Source organism: Manis javanica, chromosome 17, assembly GCF_040802235.1.
Source record: "Manis javanica isolate MJ-LG chromosome 17, MJ_LKY, whole genome shotgun sequence".
NCBI classification, from domain to species: domain Eukaryota; kingdom Metazoa; phylum Chordata; class Mammalia; order Pholidota; family Manidae; genus Manis; species Manis javanica.
In genome coordinates, this window is record NC_133172.1 from 53,102,325 (window position 1) to 53,127,883 (window position 25,559).

At 36.4% G+C, this 25,559-nt stretch overlaps 1 protein-coding gene across 4 annotated transcripts in view; it reads right to left on the bottom strand.

The window, feature by feature from the left end:
* GLG1 (golgi glycoprotein 1) overlaps positions 1-25,559 on the bottom strand; it is a 168,484-nt gene that overhangs the window by 38,549 nt on the left and 104,376 nt on the right. For all 4 annotated transcript variants that reach the window (XR_012126688.1, XM_073225973.1, XM_073225974.1 and 1 more), the window contains exons 3-9: positions 22,977-23,063; positions 16,777-16,992; positions 10,978-11,181; positions 10,067-10,138; positions 8,974-9,157; positions 6,494-6,708; positions 761-882 (exon numbers count right to left, since the gene is read on the bottom strand). Coding sequence is in view for 3 of the 4 variants with exons in the window: in XM_073225973.1 (XP_073082074.1) it covers positions 761-882; positions 6,494-6,708; positions 8,974-9,157; positions 10,067-10,138; positions 10,978-11,181; positions 16,777-16,992; positions 22,977-23,063 (1,100 nt within the window). In the remaining variant the exon portion in view is untranslated. The remainder of the gene's footprint in view (positions 1-760; positions 883-6,493; positions 6,709-8,973; positions 9,158-10,066; positions 10,139-10,977; positions 11,182-16,776; positions 16,993-22,976; positions 23,064-25,559) is intronic.

Here is a 25,559-nt window from a genome sequence, read left to right on the forward strand (position 1 = left end):
TCCTCCAACCACACAAAAAGCTTTAAGGAAGTATACCCTTTTTTTAATCCCCTACCACACAAGAACAGCAGGAGTGTACACATAGCAGAATGATGATAAACATGGACTCTTTATTGTCAGGTACTTCCAGCTGCAAGCTATAAAGATCTGTGCAGAGTGGGAAACCTGTTCTTACCTGCAACCTGGTTTTAAGAGTTGTTTGCACATCACTCATAATAAAACTAATTCATAAAATTCAAGTACTTTATTATAACATTTTACAGCTTTCTTAGATCTTGGATATAACTTTGGAGTTCTTTTTGTCTAAGGTTACCCCCTCCAACCACCACATCTTGTTTTTTATTTCAATTATAATTACTTCCTAATGATTATCAAGTAGCTCATGTATACAATAAGTCAATATACAAATAGGATGAAAAGTTTAAAGCCAAAACAAGTGTCACTTTATCCTAAGTGTTTCTCGTTCTCATTTTTATTTGACCATTAAATGGAATTATTAGTGACATAATATATAGCCCATATATGCTCAGTCATAGTCAACAAACATCATCACAATGCTGGGTCAAAGTGTCTCTACATGATGGATGAGACAGAACCGAAGTCTCAATTCTAATACTAGTTTTAACAAAAGTAGGTATGTGTTCCTATTTAACAAAATCAGTTAAGATGAAAAGTCATCCAAAAGTCAAGTGAGGAACTGTCTCTTGTGCTACAATGCCAAATAAAATACAATAGGGGTAAATAACACAAAGTAACCTACATTGGATCTCCCGATCGTATGTGTTTGCAGGCTGTCTGTATTACAGATTCACAAGCTTCATTCAAAGCTCTATCAATGCGGTAATCTGCACCAGGGTCAGTCTCCTGAATCAGTGTTTGAAGCTGGATTTTAAAAAAAGGTAAGAAGGAAGAATCACACATCAGGGGATAGAAATATCACCTCTTCAAATGATCAGTTACTTAAGTCTGGCATATCACAATGTACTCTTAACAAGGTACTATAACTGTCACTGGCCAGGCTCAAGAGCTCTTGCCAAATACTTTCCAGCTGGTTTCTCTACGTTAATTGCAAGTTTTTCTGTTTAAGCCATTGTGGGGACTCCTTGGCAAATGGAATCATCCCTAGAGATTTGCAAAACAAAAGGTCTTTATGTAAAGGGTGCTTTTTTCCTCATATCTGCCATTTTTTGTTAATCAGATTACTAAAATCTGATGTTCAGGGCCAGAACTGAGTGGAGAAGAGTAAATGGAAGACATTTTCAGTTAAAGACCTAATGTGGTCATAAGAATCTCAAATTTGAATTTTGCTGCAAATACAGTGGCTTTAAAATAAGCAGACTCTGTTATTAAAAATAGATAAGAAATTTAACTTGCAAGAAATATCAATTACAAAAAAGAATACAATAGTATAATTCCTACTTTTCTCAACTATCTTTTATAAAACCAAGAAGTAAACCAGAGCTTGCTCATTTTGAGTATACAGAAAAGTACCTGTCATTATGCAGTTGAAAATGAGAATATATTCTTCAACATTCACTTTTGCTTGGTGTACCCTTTGTCATGGAATAAAGTAAAAGCAGATTCTATTTTCTTGTCTTCGAGGAGAAAGCAGTTGTGGCAGAGGAAAAGGCTCTAAAGGATCAGAAGACCTGAGGCCTATTAATAGTTCTGGCTCTCCCAGATAGTAGCTTTGAGAACATGAGCAAGTTGATCAACTGCTAAGTCCCAGTTTAATTGCAGAGGATTATTAAGAGTAATATACAGGAGACAGTAATATAAATTGCACAGCATCTTACATGTGTAAAAGATCATTATTACTATTCGTAGGCAGCAGAGGGTGTTTTGGGTGGGAATTTTAAATAACAGAAAGCAAATTTGAAAACTATAATCCTTCTGGTTTGGGCTTCTTTTATTCTAAGATAAAAAACTGGAGCCCTTCGTTATATCATGGACTTAGCTTCTAGGAGCCTTCTTTGATCCTTATACATTTGACTTACGATCCTGCAAAGGTTCACATGAAAGCACTGACCCCATCACAGATCAAAAGGAAACAAAGAAAACTCCAGTCTGTCTATCCTAAAAGAAGTCAATAATCAAGATGAGAGAAATATGATGAATATTTCCAAAATTCTGGGATAGAAAAGTTATTTATACCAATTCTTGGTGGTAATTTGGAGAATATACAAAATACTATGGTTAGTTGGTAGGGAGATTACTGTCAAATGACTACCAATTTTAGTAATGCCATTTGCTGACAAAGGCCAAAATATTTACACCTTTTTCACAGGGCAGTTATAAGCATCATGGGACTTTGCAAGTGTCTATAAGAACTGTATCAGTTAAGTATCCATGACTGACAGGGGAAACTCTGGGATTCACAATGAGTGACCAGACCACAGTTTCTAAAAAGAAACAATTAATGCCCTATAGACTAACAGGCTAATGGCTCAAGGGATCACTGACACTCAAATCCAGTAACAACTGTGGGATATAAACACTAAGAACATAAACTGCTACATGATTATACATCTATTTCAGCCCCTGACTGCTTAGGAAAAACCTGGGGAAATGATTCTGGGAAATTAGTCAAGAGAACAGAGTGGACAGTCATCTTTGCCTGGGAGGGACTGAGCCCAAATTCATTTAGCCATAACTGAAGAGAATTTAGTAAGTTCATGATTGTGGTGCATTTGGAAGAGTATGTAGTTATTAAAGATAATAATGATCCTTATGTTTCACAGCTTACTATTTGTTGAGAGATCACTAAATCAAAGCATCATGAAGCAGAGAACAGGGAAAATCAGCAGTTAACCATAGACAGTATGGCTGTACTTACGGTATCAAGAAGAAAACTCTGAAAAACAAAGAAACCTACTCAAAATAAATTATTTCAAACATTCCTTCAATTGACTGAGGATGGATAAGGTACTAAAAGACTAAGGAAAAGTACTCCCTTTGGATTGTTTATTCCTTTAATTTTTGTGAGCAAAGACTAAAAACTATTGGTCCATAAAAACCAAAATCAAGTGTTTGTTTCCCATTTGGCTATACTTTATGTGGGCAAAACCACTTATTTCACTTTGTGAAGTTAACATTAAGGTTTGGAAAGCACTTTTCTTCTGGCCCCAAAGGATGAGGTGGGCAGCACTTATTTCCCTCTCATGTTGAGTCACTGGCTCTTCAAAATAAGCTAAATTTCAAAAAGCCCTGGAGTAAACTAGATGCCTCCAATTATAGTCAAACCCATTTTATTTTCCCTTTTCTGTGTATCTTACTACAAGTGTAGTCTCAGTAAAAGGTTTATGCCTACTGCCTCTTCCCTTTTACACGACACATTAAGGATGAAATGCAAATACAGGACATCTTAGGTCAGTTTGATCTGGGGCCCAGGCACATCATTGTCACAGAGATTTCCAGTCACCAGCAAGGACTGTTCTTGAGAAACTACACTGTGCCAATTCACCCACAGGAGATTCCAGAAACCATCCTTCTCGGTAGGCTTGGCATTTTGGAGAAGAGGTTACATTTGCCTGTTGTTTCCACAATGGGAGATATAATCTGTCTACTCTGAGTGAGAATAATAGAAGTTAAGATGAAACAGTATACTATCAACATTCTGTGGAAAGTCTGTTTCAGACTAGAAAATTTTGATTTTACATATTAGTAGGAAAGTAAAATTCAAGTAATATTCAATTTTTAGTAAAAACAACAACAAAAAGACTAATTGAATTGTAGTTTTCTGAAGTTTCACTGAGGAGAGAGCCTTAACTTTCTAATTTAGGTTATAAAGATAAATAGTACCTTTTGTGCTTCCTAAAGGGAAGTATAAGAAAGTACAGGGTATACTGTACAGGGTACCACTGTTGCATTTGGTATTGAAAATTGTTCAAAGATTCTTATACAGTAAAACATAATAAACATGTACAACTGCGATGAAATAGATGTATCTGTAATATTTTGTTAACTTTATATTATGTACCTGATCTACAACTATCCAACTGTTTACAAATCTTGGAACAATAACTTTGTCTTCCCAAAGTATGCTAATTTTTCCAACCTTTATAAAACTGTTGAGTTTGGGGGTAGAGAAAAAGGCACTTTCATGCAGAGCTGTGCTAATCTAACAAGAAAAGATGTGATTTTGAAAATGATATGCTTTCTTGATCATTCTGGCCAGGAATTTATGCCATGCTGCACATAAGTAATAAAAAGAGACTCTTGGAAAATTTCGATTCATTTCAGTTATCTTTGAGCCTCAACTCAATCAATCCTATTGATACAGGCAATTCTCTTTTGGAGGAGCACCTTTTCTGATTTATCAGAACCTGGTTTGCCTTGCTCTGAGTTTAGTAAATACAATCTAGTAAGTTACCTTTTTTAAAAACTCCAGCAAATATGCATTTTTACCTATTTAAGTAAATAATTCATTTTTTTATGAACTCAAACATCTGTTTTAAAAAGATTCTTAAAAAGATATGCCTGAATAAACCTAACCAAGTAAGTGAAAGATCTGTACACTGAAAACTACAAAACACTCATGAGAGAAATTAAAGAAGATACCAATAAATGGAAACACATGCTATGCTCATGGATAGGAAGAATACTGTTAAAATGGCTATACTGCCTAAAACAATCTACAGATTCAATGCAATTCCTATCAAAATACCAACAGCATTCTTCAATGAACTAGAGAAAATCATTCTTAAAATTCATATGGAACCACAAAAGACCCCAAATAGCCAAAGCAATCCTAAGAAGAAAGAATAAACCTGGGGGGATTATGCTCCCCAAGGTCAAGTTCTACTACAAAGCCACAGTAATGAACATAATTTGGTACTGGCACAAGAACAGACCCATAGACCAATGAAACAGACAAGAAAGCCGTGATATAAACCCAACCATATATGGTCAATTAATATACGATAAAGGAGCTATGGACATACAATGGGGAAATGACAGCGTCTTCTACAACTGGTGTTGGCAAAACTGCACAGCTACATGCAAGAGAATGAAACTGGATTACTGTCTAACCCCATACACAAAAGTAAACTCAAAATGGATCAAAGACCTCAATGTAAGTCATGAAACCATAAAACTCTTAGAAGAAAACATAGGCAAACATCTCCTGAATATAAACATGAGCAACTTTTTCCTGAATGCATCTCCTCAAGCGAAGGAAACAGCAAAAATGAACACATGGAACTATATTAAACTAAAAGGACTTACAGTAAAGGACACCATCAACAGAACAAAAAGGCATCCTATAGTATGGGAGAATACATTTGTAAATGACATATCCGACAAGGGGTTAACATACAAAGTATATAAGGAACTCACACGTCTCAACACCCAAAAAGCAAATAACCCAATTAAAAAATGGGTGGAGGATATGAAGAGACAATTCTCCAAAGAAGAAATTCAGATGGCTCACAGACACATGAAAAGATGCTCCACATCACTAATCATCTGGGAAATGCAAATTAAAACCACAATGAGATATCACCTCACACCAGTTAGGATGGTCAGCATCAAAAAGACCAATAACAACAAATGCTGGCGAGGATGTGGAGAAAGGGGAACCATTCTACACTGCTGGTGGGAATGTAAGCGAGTTCAACCATTGTGGAAAGCAATATGGAGGTTCCTCAGGAAACTAAAAAAAGAAATACCATCCATTTGACCTGGGAATACCACTCCTAGGAATTTACTCAAAGAATACAACTTCTCAGATTCAAAAGACATATGCACCCATTTATCGCAGCACTTTTTACAATAGCCAAGAAATGGAAGCAACCTAAATGTGCATCAGTAGATGAATGGATAAAGAAGAGGTGGTATATATACACAATGGAATACTATTCAACCATAAGAAACGTATCTTACCATTTGCAACAACGTGGATGGAGCTGGAGGACATTAAGCTCAGAGAAATAAGCCAGGCAGAGAAAGACAAATGCCAAATCATTTCCCTCATTTGTGGAATGTAACAATGAAGAAAAACTGAAGGAACAAAACAGCAGCAGACTCACAGCCTCCAAGAAGGAACTAGCAGTTACCAAAGGGAAGGGGTGTGGGGGTGGGGGTGGGGAGGGAGAGAGGGAGAAGGGGACTGAGCGGTATTATGTTTAGTACACATGGTGTGGGGGATCATAGGGAAAAGACAGGTTAGCACAGAGAAGGCAAATAGTGAGTCTGTGGCCTCTTACTATACTGATGGATAGCGACTGCACTGGGGTATGGGGAAGGCTCGATAATATGGGTGAATGTAGTAACCACATTGTTTTTCATGTGAAACATTCATAAGAGTGTGTATCAATAATACCTTAAAAAAAAAAGATATGCCTGAAGAAATAAGATTTCATGTTTGTGTCTTAGTACCTAATGCTCACTGTAATATCCTAAGAGATCCAGATAAAGTAAGTTGGGACAGTGTCAGGAAGAGGCTCCTCTCTGATAAAATGTGACAAAGTGGCAGTGGAAAATTTTTCCTCACCGCTTGCTGGCAGTTTATTCCAAGGTTCCCCTTCTCCCCACGAACTACTTTCATCAGACAATGCAGGGTTCGCCCTTTTCGATGCAATCCAGAACAGTGGTGTTCAATCTCCCCCCGACAGCTCAGGATGATTTCAGGGCTCAAAGAAAAGTCTTCCATCAGCATGCGTCGGTAATCTAACATCTCCCCCTGGCACTCACTGCTCACTTGTCGCCCTAAGTTAGGATTTAAATCATAACATTATGGAGCATTATGATCAGATATCACCGCATATTAAAAGTACATGTTTTACCTTTGAATATACCAGTCATACTATTTTCTACTGAAAAACTTAGAATTTAGCAAAAGCTTTATCAGCATAAAATGAGTTTAAGACTCCAGAGAGCAGGGTTTAGCTTGTTTGTTGTGCATTATACAGATTTTACACTGCTTTACCAATGAAGTCTTATCAGTAAGATACCTATTTGGGTAAAAATGAAAGCCAAGAATAATCCCTATTGCCCTACACAGTTAAAACTCATGGGCAAAGGACTTGAAATATTCATTTCAGCTCCCCTCATCCTTGAGCTGTAAATGCCAAGTTGGAAAAGTTCAGAAATTAAAAAAAAAAAAAGGCTCTACTGAAGTATAACTGACATGTAATAAACTACTTTTAAACCATACAGTTGGATCCGTTTGATATATGTCAACATTGGTGAATGGTGAAACCATTACACAATCAAGATATTGAACATATACATCAACTCCAAAGGTTTCTCATGCTCCTTTAGAGTCTCTCCTTTTCTCTCTACCCCATTCAGCCATCCCCAGTCTGCTTTCTGTGCTATACACTAGTTTACTAGTTTGCATTTCTTATAAGTTTATATTAATGGAATCACTGGGTACAGACTCTTTTGTCTGACTTCTTAAACTCAGCATAATTATTCTGAGATTCATCCAGGTATCAACAGTTCTTTCCTTTTTATGGCTAAGTAGTAGTATTCCATTATGTGCATATACTACAATTTGTCTATTGCTTCAACTATTGATGGACATTTGGGTTGTTTCCAGTTTTGGGCTATTACAAATTAAGCTGTTATGAACATTCATGTAAGTTTATACAGACATATGCTTTCATATCTCTTGGGTAAATACGTAGGGGTTACATGGCTGGGTCATATGGTAGATATATGTTTAACTTTTTAAGAAATTGGCAAACTATTTTCCCAAGTGGTTGTACCATTTTAAATTCCCAGCAGTTCTTCCATATACTTGTCAGCACTTAATATGGTCAGTCTTTTTATATTAGCGATCAGTAGAACTTTTTTGAATTGTCTGTTCATATTCTTTGGCCATTTATTTATTGAGCCTTTTTGTGTTTCTTGTTAATTTTCAGTTTAAAGACATTAATTCCAGTCTTTAAATACCAAAATTAGATTATATGATGTATACTGTTTCATAATACGCTATTATGAATCAACAATCTTTACCTTTCCATTTCAGGAAAATTTTATCTAACACCCAGACCACGATAAAAATCCTCCAACTGTCTCCAAAATGTACTTTGTTTGGTATTCAAGACCATGCACTGTCTCTGGTTGCTTGCTATTCCACTGCTTTAAGTTTAGAGTCTTTCATTATCCAGATATTACAAAAAAATTTTTCACAAAAAACCTCCAAATTTCATTTAATGATTGATTTTTTTCCACTTAACTTTTTAATCAGTAACCAACTATCACAAAATCATTTATTTAATAAGACCTAGGAGTTTCATTTTTATAGACTATAGCCAATATTAATAAAGACAATTCTGACCTTCTAATTTATCGTTCTTGGTTTCTTTGTCAAGGACTGATTTTTGGACTAAACAGACCATGAGTTTGACTTCATGGAGGTAATCTCTTCTTTTACTGTTTAATTTCTTAATATTATTACTGCTTTAATGGTAACTGGACATATCACTCATTACATGCTACATGCTGTACCAAATAACCTCATTTAATCCTCACAACAACTCCTCAATACAGGTGATATTGTTTTTGTTTTATAGATAAGAAAAGGAGGTTTGGAGAAATTAAGAAATGTAAACAATGGTCACCCAACCAGTTAATTCGGTAATATAGCCATAACTTGCAACCATATTTCTCTGACCCAAGCTTACGTGCCATATCATTATGCTACCCTGACTCTGCTAAAAATGTTTCACAACATATATTTTAAAAAAGTAAAGTATTTGGACTTGAGAAATATACCATACTTTTTCAAAAACAGGCTGGGATGTAAAGAAAAACAAAATTGGGGATTGTTGAGCTAAAAGAAGGCTTAGGGATATCATGCCTTCAGTTCCTGGAGTTGTGCTTAAAAAGAAAGGCTCCTGAGTCACAAGGTACAGGTATATTCAAAAGGGCAAGTTCATGAGGAAACCAACATTTATAGGTACCAGAGCTTTAGAATGTGAATCCAACAAGGAATGAAAAGGATAAAAGGAAATTAATTTTTACCTCTATGCACAGCTGACTCCAGACACATCAAAAGGTAGGAGAGCCTGGCTTCCCGGGACCGAGGAAGGTTTTCCACATTGCACCTATATTTCTTTAAGTCACTCTTACAGGATTTGGCCAATGAGTAACTGACTTTATAATCCTGGGCAATCAGCTTTTGCCGGGTTGTTAGTGCTTCTCGACACTGAGTAGAGTGCAGTAACAGAGTTATAAGATGACTCAGGTGGTTCAGCTGCTCATAAGTACCTCTAAGACAAGCAGAGGCTCATGGCCAACTACATGTCAACTGCTACAGTTATTATCAGAATACCTACTCTTAAGTTTGGTTAAAATTGAACATAAGCAAGCTAAACTAGTATGCAAGAGGTAGAGGTAAATGAATAGGGAACCCTGGAATTCTGCAGAGAACTGCTGCTTGTTGCTGTAATGGCAGCTGTCCTAAACACATACTCTGTAGATTCTAAAACATTAATCTGATAAAGTATTCTTTTCTTCTTCAACAACAGAATCAAAGTGGCAACTGAAATAACACTCTGGAAATTCCATTCTATACTTTTCCAATATTATTATTTAACAGTACATGATAAAGGATCTGAGATGAAACATTTCTTCAGCTGCAAGGGAAAGTGACAGGATAGCAAAAACAAAAACAGTAACTCTTAAAAGTCAATACAAACATCTTGCATTCATCCAGAGACAGAGGACTAACAGTAATGGGAATGCTTAATGAGACAGCTGCTGAAAAATTAAATAGCTAATTACCTATGAAGCACACTGCCTTGGTTAGCCTAAACTTCCTGAGTATGCAGGCCTGGCTTCAATAAAATTCTGATAGAAAATCTTCCAGTTTTCCTCTCCAGATTGACTCCTGATTGGCTTCCTAACATTTAGATACCACAGTTATGCTTCATTTTCTTGGTTTAAGTGAAATGTACTGTGGTTCACTACTAAAAGCCACGTATCTCATCTCTGAAAAGGGTAAGCTTTATCAGTCATTTATATTTTGGTATGAGTTTGTAAGAACATCAAGAGATTTTAAGAAAGCTTTTTGAGAAATGGATAAAATATAGGTTTGCTTCAAAGTAATACTTGCCTTTTCACTCATGGATTCTTCAAATTTATGGTTAAAGAGGCACTTATACACTCTGCCTTCACCAGCTTGTGTCTGTAAGATAGAACATATACATAATGATGATGAGCTAATAAGCAGTTATGCTGGGCATTATCCATCATCTTATATAGAACTTTCTGTTAAACTAGTATAATGGTGAACACTTTTGAACAGATGGCTCAGCCATTTTATAACATTTGCTAGCCTTTGAAATAGTGATTGTGTGAAGACAAAAAAAAATTTCCCCATGATGTTTGGCTACTGTCATTTGTTCCCAGATACACTGTTAATGAGGGAGCCAAGAGAAGTGTCAATAAGTCTTCCTTCTTACAACTTTATGCTAGTGTCAATAGAACTCTTGGATAATCAGAGTCTCTGATGGGTAAAGCTGTTAATTCAAAACAGGCAGAGTGGAAGTACACACTAGACACTCTCAGTCCTTTGAGATTATTCTATTTAAAGTGTTAGGAAGTTGTTTGTAAGGTCTGTAGTAATCAAGGATTTGGTTTTAAAGTTAGCCACCTGTTGTTTTCTTCATTTTAGCCCAAAATACATAACTACATTATATGGCAAAGTTTTAGCCATGGAATAGGTGTGAATGGGATCCCCTCGTGAAGCAGGATTCCTATAGATAAAACAGGCTTTGAAGAACTGAAATTGAGAAGTGAGATAAAGTAGAAAAAATAATGTGTGGAGATTGTCAGAAGCCAACTGTTAACTAGATGTTAAATCATCAAGGCTTAGCATCTGACATCATTTTCTGTTATGCTGAGACCAATTCCACCTTCCATTTCACTGGCTTTTCTACAAGTGAAAGTGTTGGTTCATTTTATTTTAAAACAGGGTATTTAAAAATATTTAAAAAGAAAAGAGCAGCCTCTGAGCAGACTCACATTTTCACAAAAACGCTCCCGATCATCTCGGCAAGCAAAATATAAATGCCGGTCTAAATGGAAGTCATCTGAGGACAGCTCAGCCACCCGGAGAATGGCTTTCTTGCAGAGCTCAGAGACTTGAATCTTAGGATCTCTTTCTTCTGCTTCCTTCACCAGACCTTTCTCCAAGCATGATACCACTTCACCTTGTGAATGTGCATCCTAAAATAGCAAGGATACTAATATTTTAAAACTCTCACAACAATGAATTTCAAATAAACACCATTTGGTTAAAACAAAAAAACAATTCAACGTACAGCTGGAGTACTGATGTTCTACTGAGAAATCAGGTGGGAACCAACTACATAGTAACAGAAAATGTCCTCAATAATGTTCAGTTAGAACTTAATACTTGCATGCTACAATTATTTGTACTACAAATATTTGTACTCTACAAATAAAGATCCTGGGAAATTTAAGGATTATTTAGCTGGCATCTGAGTTTTTAGTTTTAAATGTTAGTAAATTACATCAGCCCAATGCTGAAATAACACTGCAGAAAGCTGTTCATATGCCTCTAAGGGCTACATATTCCCCAAATACTAGTACTTTTTAAGTCAAGTTAAAATAACAACAAACCACAAAACCCACTGAGAAAAGATGGTATAAAAACTCTCTTTTCTATACTGTCTACAAAGACCTCAATATGTACAGTCTGTAGTGTAATACTCACTGATATTTTGGATTTATTTTAATGAAACTTAATGAGATTACCACTGTTTATACAAATTGCTTTTGATAGCTTTCCTAAAACCATCCAATTATCTTTCATTGTACGTTGCATCCCCACAGCAACCACAAGCATTCATTCATTCAAAATTTGAGAAATTTACCCTAAATATTTTCTGTTCAAGAGTCATCTTCTACATCTCAGAAGATGTTTCAGTAACTTGAGAGTTGTGACCATTAGTATAGCAAACCAAAGCAGCAGAAAATATAGTGCTATCATTTATTTACACACACACACGCAGACACCATCTTGTTACAATAAAACACCACGTCTGTGAAATCATCTGTATGTAATAAAGATACATCTACTTTAAACAACATTTCAGTTCAACAAAAAAGGTGCATAGTTTTTTACTATTTTGTTGTAAGAGGAGCTGTTACCTAGCACATTAATTTCCAAGTATTTACATGAAAATCTTCGTGTTGTCTCCTAATACAAATGTGAAGAGGGGTAAGAGCTGTGGTAGCTATCATGTAGATGGAAGAGGTCTAGAGAAGTTTATCAGCTCATCTGAGCTGTAGAATATAAGATGCCTAGCTAATGGTCCATCATTTATTTTTCTAGACTTTGGGGTTCTAGAAAACTCCTTAAGTTTGTGTGGGGGTCCTGTATGTATTTTCTTGGTACATTTTTAATTGTGTACACTAAGGAGAGTTCACAGGTTTCATCAGATTATCAAGAGCTTTGCTGGCCCAAAAAAGATTACTAAGCACATTACACTAGCAGATTCTCATGCCTTCCTATTCTCTGTCCATAACTTAAACTTTCTCGCTAGCTGTAGGATTCTATCCAATGCTCAGAAAACCTGAGATAAGCAAAACTTGGAGGGACAATTGACAAAAAGATAAGGACAGAGAAAGTGGACACAAACCCCAGAAATAATGTATGAGTAACACTTAAGTTTGTCTGACTATGGCCTACTTAGGTAAGGCCTTCTGAAAGGAAAAACAAACCAATGATAACAAAGATTTAGAAAGAAATACATCAGTCATTTACTATATACAGTATACAAGAGATTATTATAAATGTAATTTTATGTTATAAAAGCAACATCCTACGCTAAATGTTAGAAGCCCATAACAACTTACTTAGATGGTTACTAGCAATTAGGTCTTAATTATTTTTCCAACTGCAATATAATGAGGCATAAGAAATACTTATTTGGTTATTCATATGACCAAACATGTATTTCCCAGGTATATCTTGTCTTCATCCACAGTTCCTGAAAACACCATAGTAGAATCTTAAAGGTGAAATAGGTGTCTTGTCACGTTAATTAGAGACTTTTGGACTCCCACACAAGGGCAGAGGCTGGACGCCGAATCAGTCAATGGCCAGTAATTTAGTCAATTGTGACTATGCAATGAAGCCCTCACACAAAATCCTAGGAAGAGCTTATCACTCTCTGCTCTCTTGATCCTGCTTCTCAGTAGGAGAGAGCTTCTGTACTTGGGGAACTAGAATGCCCCCACATGCCACTGAGCCAGGCCCCAAGCTCCATGAGGATGGAAGCTCCTTTACTTGGGACCTTGCCCTATGTATCTCCTCTTCATCTTGCTGTTAACTTACAATCTTTATGGTATACTTTATTAAACTGGTAAACCTAAGTGTTTTCCTCAGTCCTGTGAGTCACTCTAGCAAATTAATCAAACCTAAGTGGACATCGTGGAAACCTCCAATCTGCAGCCAGTAGGTCAGAAGCACAGGTGGGGCTTGCAACCTGTGCCTGGAGTCAGGGGTGGTGGGCAGTCTTGTAGGACAGAGCCCTTGATCTGGGGAATCTCCATGCAGACGGCATCAGAATTGAGTTGAGTTCTTAGAGACCCTGCTGGTGTTCCAGAATTGCTTGGTGTGTGTGTGTGCGAACCACCCCTCTGCCCCCCCACCGACCAACACAGACACACACACATTGGAACCAGGTCCAGAAACCTGAAAGAAGTTAAACTCACCCATGGCACCAACCAAGAGGCTGAAAAACAGCATGACAGTCAACTTTTGATTGAGATTTAGACTTTAGTCCTGGCACCATAGGGTAAAGAGATAAATTCCATGTAATGAGTCTGCTTCCCTGTTATCATAGGGCTTATAACTGTTTTAAATGTGCCACCAGTAAGATTTAACTATTTAGGGCTATTATAATTTCTTAACTGTTCCATTTGCTTCTTATTGGATTTAAGGCAACATCATCATGGTTTGGGACTCCCTAAGAAATCTGAGATTTAATTTTAATTATAGCAATTTTAACAGCACATATTGGTATTGGGCTGTATCACCTCCTTTAGATATTTTCATTCACTGTAACATTAGATGATTTTTTCAAATAAAAATATTTCAGGAATTATCAGTTCTCCACAGCCTCTAAGCTTTTCATTTCAGTCCATCTGAGTTATATAACGAAATATATGTAAATGTTTGCCACAGAAGACTATATGCCTAACTACTGATGACTATGAATGAAAGCAAAGGAGGTAAACTACATACCAGCAAATTATCTATAAGAAAATTACTTAGGTTAAAAAAAGTTATTAATACCTGGCCTTGACATATGAATAACAAATGATCCTGTAAATGGACCTACAATGAATTTTTAAAATTCTATTGTGAAGAGCAAGTGTCTGTCTTAAAACTACTGCTAGTGTGCGCTGATCAGTTTTTAGCAGTTTGATAGGTAATATCTCCCCCACCGACATTTACCTTGTTCTTTTCTTTTTAAAGAACAGAGTAGGATAACACCTATCTCAGGAAGGGAGGCAAAAACTTCCTCTCTGCTATAATTTCAATGCTTTTGGTGTCTTCTATGACTTACCTCAAAGAGAGAGAATGTCTGAATTATTCAAAGTAGTTGGTTGTAAGAAGGGATAGTAAAATCATTTTACTACTGAGTGACAAGAATAATAGTAGTAATGTGGCACATGTCCACAATTAAGTTCCTGTACTGAATGACACATTTTACTTTCCCTTCAGGTAATGCAAATATTTTACTTTTACTTTTTAGAGCTCTAACAATATTTATTTAGAAAATTCTAAAGGTTTTATTTATAGCTTTTCTTCTAAAATTTACTTATATTAACAGTTTGAAAACCATCATTACAGTTTTGAAATCATGACATTCTATGTTCATACAGAGGCAGGATACAGATTAACCATGACCGTTTTCCTCTAACCTTTGGAAGAAGTCGGTTCAAAGTCAGTCACAAAAGAGTTTGCAAGCTTGGGTGGCAAATTTGAAATTGATGAGCCTGGTCAGAAGCTGGTTCATTAATTTTCAGGATAGTTTTCATATCTAAAATAACTAGCTTCAGAGAAGTAAACTATAGTTAAAAAAGGCCAAGCATAGATAAGATCATGCCTCTCTCATCTGTAACCTGCCTACAGCACCGGAGTGGTGTTATATAGAGGAAGAAACATGCTTTTTCAGAAGTGTAGACATGAGTCCATTTTACTATCCCCAAAATAGAAGAAAGCCTTTGATGCTAGCATGGGTGCCTGGTATAGACAGAAATTCACCTAACTGGAAGGTATAGCAAAAGACAAAATGCAAAAATGTGTATTTTGATGGTTCACAGAAACATTTTTTGTTATTTTAACAAAGCTGAAGAACAATCTGTCTTTGTGTGCTAGCAGTATTTTCTGCAGTCGTTTCAGTCATTGTAGACTTAGTAACTCATACATGTACATGAAAGGAGGTTTTACATTGACAGCTCAAGATTGCTAATGGGAAACTACCCAGCGATTATCTTGGTGTTCAACAAGAAAGAAATACTACAAAGAGAGGTGAATTACAACAATTTGTTCTCCAGGGCCCTAATCACAAATATGAAAAAGTGTCATCACTGATTCCTCAAAAGTGTATCTGGAACACTTACATGGAGATTTTAAGAAGAATGAGGTTTGGAACTGGATATAATTTCCAATACCCTAAATAAAGTCAGAGGAGCTTCCTGAATTATGAGGGTAACCTTATGTGATTTTGTGCCATTTCTGTGTCTGTGGGAAGGAAAAATTCTGCTTTCTTAAAACTACCTGAAAGTTGTATACCAAGTTCACAGTGCCCTCAAGACTGACACAGAAAGGCCCTGTGAAAGGACAAGCCCTGTGCTGGTATGAAGGAAAGGGTATTTGGTGACAGTCAGACAATAACCAGGAAGTTTGTGCACAGTTCTGGCACTCCAACCCCACGCCTGCTTTGCCAGTGACAGAAGCCAGCAAACCATGATGCAATAGACAAACAGAGGCAAAGAGACAAACGGTTTTTATTTTCCAGCATATTTCCTGAACAAATTAATGAGTGGTGGCAATTAATACTTAGTGCCACACATATGTCTCAGACTACCTCTCCCACTGGCATCTGTTACATCTCAGGAATTTATTTCATTTTTGCTGAGCAAAGAAATTCAGATTTAATCTGGCCAAACCTCCACTGTGACCTTCCAGACAACAGACTAACAAGAACAAAAATAAGGTCAGATATAATTAAGCAAGTAGAAAATAACTAGGTAGTTACTTTCTTTCCTCTTTACTCAAACTAGTTCTTCTGAGATGAAGATAATAGTATATCACAATTAGAGTACCTTTCTTCTGACAAGTTAGAATACCTTCAGTTATCTTAAAACTTTTCTAATATTTAAGTATCTTCTTTTGTACTGGTGTGCTTACTAAGTAATAGGGCAACAGTGAGGTATATGCAAAGAAAGGTTAGAAACTCTTGTCTCTCCTAATCCAAATACTTTGACCATGACTACAAAATGCTTTGCCAGAGGAACACTGTATGTTACCAGCAACTCATTAAGTACTTTGAAAAAACACTACTTGTACTAGATTTTAATTCTTCTCCATACAGTTCTGAAACATTTTGCTAAAAAACAGATGAAATTCACTCAAAGGTCAACTAGATTTAGATCTTGGGGCTGTCTGGACTTCAACTTTAAGGCTAACTTCAGCCCTAAATTTTTCCATTGCCAGTTATACAGAGCTTTTCATTTATTAAGTTCATAGGACCCCTCTGGTGAAGCAAGTGTAGCACATACCTTTTCTCCAAGCCGAATGCTGCCACATTTCAGCATGTTGATGTCATTTTTGCAGTCATCCATGAAGCCACAGATTAGACGGTAATCACTGAAAATGATAGCCGTCATCTTGGTGATATACTGGTGACACTGGTACTCAGTGATGTTTCCTCGGTGATCCACCAGGCAGGAAACCAAGTAACCTTTTCCAACTGGTTCATCAGCACATTCTTTTATCTGCTCAAAACAAAGTAGTTATTTTATACAGGCATTCTATGTTCATATCAAACAGCCTTTACAAGAGAATGTCTGATATTTTCGTGTTGATTTCTCATCTCTATTCTTGAGAGAAAAAGAAGAAAACACCTAGAAATACATTTGTTTTAAAGAAAATAGTATGTTATACCTACTCAGATTGTTGTGTCCTCTAGAAAATACCTAGGAAACTGATTAATGTGTCTTGCAAGAAAACATAAATACAGACAAATATTTCGGTAGAACACATGCCTAAAGGGAGTAAAATGAACTTTTTTTAAAACTTCAGCTTTTATTGAGATATAATTTAACAAAGTTTTTAACATTTACAGCTTTAGATGGTTCTGCTGAGATATCCCTATATCCATGCAAATAATGCAATGGACAATGAGGAGATTTATCTGGGAAATAGGTTTGGAAAACAGCGCAGAACTGAAGACTAGTTGCATATCCTAAGCTACGCTACACAGCAAACTATTACTGTTAGGTAAACTTAATGGTTAAGGGGAGGGAAGAGGAGAGGCATAATATTACTTCTTGACATGACATTAATGGGTTCTAAATTAACTATGGATTTGGACATGTGTTTTTGAACTTAGTAGAATCCCAGCTTCACCACACTGCGGTCTGGATAAGAAACATGTTTAAAACAACATTCAGAACAGTCTAGCAATAAGTTTGGGAATGGGAAGGCCACTGCAAATCAAATTTGAGTGGTTTAGACATATGATCTAGTGGATCAAGCACAGAGTGATTACGCATGGTCAGTGTTCCTACAAAGTGCATCCCAAACCACAAGTGCTAATGAAGCAAACTTGCAAAAAAATTGCTAGGACTTAGGAATAAAAAAATGAAATTTACATACAGATTTTTAAGCCTGAATTACAAAGGAGAGAAGGTTATTTGGAAAAAGCCTATTACAGTCAGAGAAATCAAAAACAAACAAAAATGACTGTTTCAACAAGAAGGACCCAAATGTAAATATTTATTTTTAATATAAATGAAAAGGGAAATTTTTTTTTTAACCAATAGAGAAGGTTTTTTTTAAACCTTCTCCATTAAATGCCACCTATCATAAATATGTACACAGGGCAAAACAAATACAATCTCCTTTTCCAAAAGGCGCCAAGTGATGAATCTACCATACACTAATTTTTCCATAGGCCACTGGGTCTCATCATGTCTAATTCCAGTACCAAATCTAGTCCAAGCAAAAGACTCAGTTCAAGACAGAAAATTGTCTACTTTTCAAGAAGAAAACTTGGGAATTTTAAGTAAATTGTCTCACACTGGCTTCAAGAGGCAGCAGAGATCTTCAATAGTCAAGACGGATGCAATTTTTTCAGCTTAACCTTGAGCTCTTTTTTTGTGATGCCTAAGAGGACCATGAATGTATTTCCAGAAAGAAAAAAAAAATTTTTTTTTTTGAGCAAAAAAAGTTAAGTTTTGGCAGTGAAAGGAAGAACAGCTGCTTAAAAATCTCAGCATCTATAACTGAACCATTGGAAAACCCTGTGTAATAAAACAAGACTAGTGCAGACACCTGGGTTTTTTTTAATCAATCGAGTAGAGTATTCATACTGGTTCTAATACTGGGCAATCAACAGTTTAAAAATCTGAAGAAAATACAAGAGTTCATTCTGAACTGGAGCCCTAATGAGAAATTAAATGGATATTTAGCTTTTTTCAGTTAAGAATTTACTGAAATGGAGAGATACTGTACCTATTTGTATTTCAGTTCACCACAATAGGGTGTAATGTTTGAATTATTAGTTCATAAATTATTAGTTCATACTTTTTTAAACCATTTTACTGGATAGAAGTTTATGACAGAAGGAAAATTCCTAAGATTAATGGCAGAAAAACAGCATTAAATCATTATGATATGATTTACAAGAAATATATTTTGGTCATTCTTGACTAATACTTGTCATATTTCTCACATATATTTGGCTTTCATCCACAGTTTCTGAAAATGCTTCAGAGCCATAAAAGTGAAATTGGTATGTCATGTTAATGGAGAGACCTGAAACCTGACCCCTACCTAAGGGCAGGGACTGGTAGCCAGGGGGGACCAACCATGTGATTAGTGGGCACTTTGAGTCCCCCAACCCATGGGAGAAGGATAGGACAAAGGAGCTGGAGGTTGAATCAGCCAATGGCCAGTGGCTTAATTGATCATGACTACGCAATGAAGCCCTCACAAAACCTCCAGGAAAGGGCACTTTGCTCATCCTGCTTTCTATGAGAGCTTCCATGCTTACGGAACCAGATACTTCCATGTGCCACTAAGCCAGGACCCAAGGTCACCAGGACAAGAGATCCTTTGTTTGGAACTTTGCCCTGTGTTCTCTCTTCATCTGTCTAGTAAGCTGTATCACTTAAATATCCTTCATTAAACTGGTAAACACGTTTCCCTGAGTTCTGTGAGCTGCTCTAGCAAATTGGAACCTAACAGGGAGGTCACTGGAACCACTAATCTATATAACCAATCAATCAGAAGCATGGGTAACAAGCAGCCTAGGGCCTGCAACTGGCATCTAGAGTGGGGGATGGAGGGCAGTCTTGTAGGATGGAGTCCTTAACCAGGCGAATCTGGTGCTGTTTCATGGTACAGGGTATTAGAACTGAGTTGAATTCTCTGACACCCTGCTGGTGTTTGAGACCGCTTCGTGTTAAGCATAGGAAAAGCTCCTCCTCCATAGGAAAACACAGTGGAATTGGGTCCAGAAACCCAGAGTTGGTGTCAGAATAGTGGGATTTTCTAGAAAATCATGGAGAGTGAATAAATAGTTTCTTTTGCAGTTTGCAGATATTCTTCTGGTGTTTTTCCTCCCTGGATGTAGGATTCCAAAATTAAAAAGAAGATAGGAGGGAGATATAGAATAAAATGTCATGGTGGTATCTATGTTGTTCCTGATACTTAATTTTCCTGACTCCAGTATAACCTTTCTCTAGGGAGGGAGAAATGCCCATATTACTTGAATCTTTTATAAAACCACTACACCCCAGATGATCATGGAAGTACATTTTTCTGATAATATTCCTTTCTCTTTAAAAAAAATAAAAATAAAAAATAAAAAGCAGTACCTGTGTGGTGATCTCCAATAGGTTCTTCACAATGGTATAAAGGTCATATCAAAGTGTGGGCAAAGGGATTGTTTGTGTTTATACAGAGGATCAAAGCCTAATTTGGCTACCCAGAAAACGAATTAAGATACGATATGAAGAAGAACTTCCAATATCAACATCCTCTGAAAGAGTCATTCCAGAAGATGATCATCAAAAAACTTCAACAAAGATCCTAGCGCTGTTGCAGTTATAGCTGCATTCATCCCACTGGTTCCTGGACTTGCCATTGGAATGAAGGAGGAGATATCTAAGCTGGCCTGTGCATACAGTAAAACAACAAATTTGACTGGATCTATACTGTCGGAACTCAACCAAGAATTAGAAGAGGTGCAAGTTGCAGCGCTCCAAAATCGTGCGGCTATAGACTATCTACTGTTAAAAGAACATATGGGATGTGAACAGTTCCCAGGAATGTGTTGTTTTAATTTGTCTGATTTTTCTCAAACTATTCAAATTCAGTTAGACAATATCCATCATATCACTGATAAGTTTTCACAAATGCATAGGGTACCTAACTGGTTTTCTTGGTTTCACTGGATATGGATAGTAATTGTAGGTCTGCTTTTGTTATGTAGCTGTATTCCTATTATGTTAATGTGTGTACACAATTTAATTAGTAGTTTGTTAAAACTTATACATGCTTATGTTGTTACTCTACAAGAAGATATGTCAAAGAAATAATCAATCTTCCCATGTTTTCTTCCGTCTGCTACTTCTATAGCTTTTCTTCTTCCTTCCTAATTACAACCCTTTAGTAGAATTCGTGCCTCATATTGAAAATTACCGAGTATCATACTTCTTCCAAGTGGTAAACATACCTCAAGACAAATGCTGAGCATAGAAGCCACAGGGCATAAATCTGTAAAGAAGTAAAAAGCTAACCTTTTCAAAGAATATTGCTTCTCTCTCACTTACTAACTTTACATTTCCCTGTATGACCCTGGAAGATGACAGGTTAGCCAGAGACGGGTAAGATTCCTCAAGGGAGGAACAACCTAAGACAGGCACAGTCACAGGGGCGCCATCAGGTGAGAAATTGGGGATCAACAGAGGTGAGGCTTAGAACCTCACCCCCCCTGCTTTGAGAGAAATCTTCTGCATCCGTGGATATTTTGTTGCCCTTGTCTAGCTTGGATTAATACTTTTGCCCTCTTACAGCACTAAATTATGTTTTCTACCTTTATCTTGCATCTACCAACCACTTCAGCATTTTATTTAAAAAAATAATAATAATAATAAGGGAGAAATGTGGGATTCACATATAAATCAAGTATAAAAATCAAGTGAATAGTCATATCTGACTTGATTGTTTATAGTTCATAATGCGTGATCAAAACTGAAAGTTTCTGTGATATGACTGCCCTTGCACTGTTCACCATGTAAGAACTTATTCACTATGTAAGAACTTATTCACCATGTAAGAACTTGTTCATTATGCTTCAGAAGATTGGAGACTGTTGAGAATTAGGCTTGGGGTTGATTAATGATTGTGCATTGAGTCTCCTGTACAGAATTTTATTGTTGTTGACAACCATTTGATCAATAAATATGAGAGATGCCCTCTCAATTAATTAATTAATTAATTAATTAAAACAAAAGGCCTCAGTTATAAAAAAAAATACAAACCACTACGCCCCAAACAGTTCCAAGAAGGCCATCATTATATAAACATTATAAGAAAGCCAGCTTTATAAGTATATAAATATTAACATAAAAACCAGAAAGAGTGAAATTATTCTGATGAATTTGCATATACTATGACCTAGATTTCCACATGGCAATAAACTGGTATGTACAGCCAGTCATATAACTAGCTAAGGAAATTTGAATACTAAAGCTAGAAGCTGATGATCAATGTTTCAAAAATATGCTATTCTATTCTGGAGGTAAATATAAAGAAAGGTCACTGCTTAAGAGAACAAAATATACCTGGATTCAGTATTACAAGGTTTGAGGAAGAGAACAGGCTCTAAAACAGAGAACATTAAGGGAGGAACACAAGCTGAGGGCTTATCTGGTTGTAGTAGGGTCCTCCTGAGGAGCTCAGGAGAAAGTGGTCCTGACTTAAACCATTAGTAGGGTAGTCTGAGGGCAGATTTACATGTTGCAAGATCTATGATTATTAACTTTGAGGTGGAAAAATAGCAACTGTTTTGTGATCCTTATACTTCAGTAGGCAGAAATCTCTGGTTTTCTGGAATCGCTGTCACTAATTCCAAAAATAAAATAAAATAAAAAATTCAATACTACAACTTTTACTAATATTACTTGACTATGCTGAGCAAAGAAAAATAACTGAAAATTTTCTCCAATTAGTATCTGTACAATACTATATATTTTCATTAATTATTTCTGTCTTTATACTCAATATCCATTTAAAATAATATATACAATCTTTTTACAATCATTTGAAATGTTAACTCCTATTATTTGAAGCATATGCCTCCATTGTTCAGTTGATTCAGCTGCAAAGCCAAAACACTTAGGAGTGTTTTTGAGTCTCCTGTGAAGCCACTCTGACATGCCTCACACATAAGCAGACTGTAAATGTGTGAGAGCAGCTCTGATGACAGAATCGGCTGCAGTCTCTGTTTGGGAAACAGCAAAGCACAATTTCCAACCTGTATGAATCAGAAACACCCTGCCATAAACACAGGTGAATGTTAACAAAAAGAACTTTGATTATGTGCCCCTTGGCCTATCTCTCAACCAATACAGATGTGAATTCTAAGTAAAGTAATTCAATCAGACAGGGTCTGATTAATGGTCTGGTCAACAGACGTAATTTTCTCTTCTAAGCCATTAAATACCCACAAAATTCTTTCACAACCTACCTCTGATATGGTAGACTTGCAAACCTCTCTGGCCACAGATTCGAATTTGGGATCTGTAGTTAGGTTCAGTTTATAATTCCACAACAACTAGGTACAAGAGAAACAAACAAACAAATAAAAAACTCCTGTTAGAATAGTGTGAAATTTATCATCATGGTTATCATCATGGTCATTATAAACAACAGTGATAAAGATCCACTGTAAAGTCAGGTAAAGAAAGCATGCTCACGCTTCAGTTAATGAACAGAAAAGTAGTAAAATGTCATTGAATTTATAGATAAGAGGAGAAAAATGTGCAAACAAAATAAAACACTACCATTCACACATAATTTTTTTAACTTAAGGACAATTTTTTTTAATCAAGAGAAAAATTAAAATTCTTGATAAACTTTTCAAAGAAAACAAACATGCTGTATAAGCTAAATTCTGCTTAAACCAAAGTCTAACTTAGAAGCTTAGATTTGTGAGGTTTAGTCACAAATTACACAATCAACAGTGCTTTCACAATCAGTTTTATGAAGAGTGTAATTTCCAGGCATATGTATCTTCATTACATTTGAAATTCTTGACTTGACACATATACTATAAGGTCTACTTCACATAACTGTTTCAGCATTCTTAAACTGAAATATCTAAAGCCATTATTATTCTCAGGTGAGGGCTGACTATTACCTTATCTTTGTAGCTTCAGTTAAAAAATTTCAATATGTGATCCAACTTCAGAAAAGTAGCAAAAATGAGCCCTTACACTCTGCTCAGATGCAAAGACAGAGCAGGAGCTTTGTATGACATAGAACACAAGGAGATTTTTGGGGGTGGAAGCATGGTTTACAAGCCTTTCTCTGCTATACTCTCTAAGACTAAAGAATACAATCAATCATTCACTCATTCACTCAAACACCTGCTTAGTACTTTTTTTTATGATGTACTATGCACAGTCTCATCTCAAGGTCTTCATTGGCTATTAGAGGAAACAGAAGTTAATGTCTGAGTATACAGTATGATAGGAACTGAGGGATAAAACAGGAGAAGAGAGACAAAGACTGTCCAGTGATGGCTATGGTCAATGGCAGGTGGTGTGATTACATATTTGGTTAATGGCATTACAAGATGCCACCGGAAAAAAGGGGAGGAGTATCCAGACTACAAGGTGGGGTTTGGTCAGGGACGGTTTACCAGAGAAAGTGCTAAGATGAAACCTGAAAGTTTAGCAGCAGTTAGTTATAGTAAAGGGGTAGAGAGAAGACTAAGTAAATGAAACAGCGTGCATGGAAGCTCTCCCTGATGGGAAGTAGGGTGTGTGAGAGGATCCCAAAGTCCAGTGAAGGACTCTGGAGAGGCACTTCATATAGTCCAGACCATAAAGTCCTTGTAAGCCATGTCTGAACTTTAGCCCAAGAGTAATAGAGTGTCCCTGAAGAGAAAGTAAGGGAAATATTTGTTGAACAGAACCACAATGGGTTAACACCTCACACCAGTTAGTATGCCCACTATCCAAAAGACAAGAAATAACAAGTGTTGGTGAGGATGTGAGAAATGGGAACCCTCCTACACTGTTGGTGGGAATATAAATTGGTACAACCACTGTGGGAAGCAGTACGGAGGTTTCTCAAAAAACTAAAACTACAAATACCATTCAACCCAGTAATTTCACTTCTAGGAATTTACCTGAAGAAAGCAAAATCCTTGATTTGAAAAGATATATGTACCCTTATGCTCATCACCACATTATTTTCAATAGCCAAGATATGGAAGCAACCTAAGTGTCCATCAATAGATGAATGGATAAAGAAGATGTGGTATATATACACAATGGAATGTTAGCCATAAAAAGAAAAGAAATGCTGCCATTTGCAATAACATGGATGGATCTAGAGGGTATGAGGCTCAGTGAAATAAGCCAGGCAGAGAAAGACAAATACCATATGATTTCACTTACCTGCAGAATATAAAAACAAAGCATAACAGAATGAACAAAACAGTGGTAGATTATAGATGCTGAGAAGTGATGACTGGTGGTTACCAAGGGGTAGGGGTTGGAGTTGGTAGGTGGGGAAGGTGAGGAGGATAAAAGGGCACAAAAATTCTCAATAATATAGGCTGGCCACAGGGATAGGTGTGCAGCATGGAGAACAGTCAATGATTCTGTAACATCTTTTTTGTGGACAGTAACTGCACTAGAGGGGGTGAGGATTTAGTAATATGGGTAACTGTTGAACTACGGTGTTGTGTATCTGAAACCAATATAAGATTGTTTATCAATGATACTTCAATAAAAAGAAACGAAAAAAAATTTGTTGAACAGATGAAAAGAACAAACATGATGACTGACAATTACAACTAACAGGATATATGAGGCCAACTGAAGAATGAGTATAGCAAAGACCAGTGGAACAGAATAGACACTCCAGATATCAACCCAAGTATATATGGCCAATTAATATATGATAAAGGAGCCATGGATATACAATGGGGAAATGACAGCCTCTTCAACAGCTGGTGTTGGCAAAACTGGACAGCTACATGTAAGAGAATGAAACTGGATTACTGTCAAACTCCATACACAAAAGTAAACTCAAAATG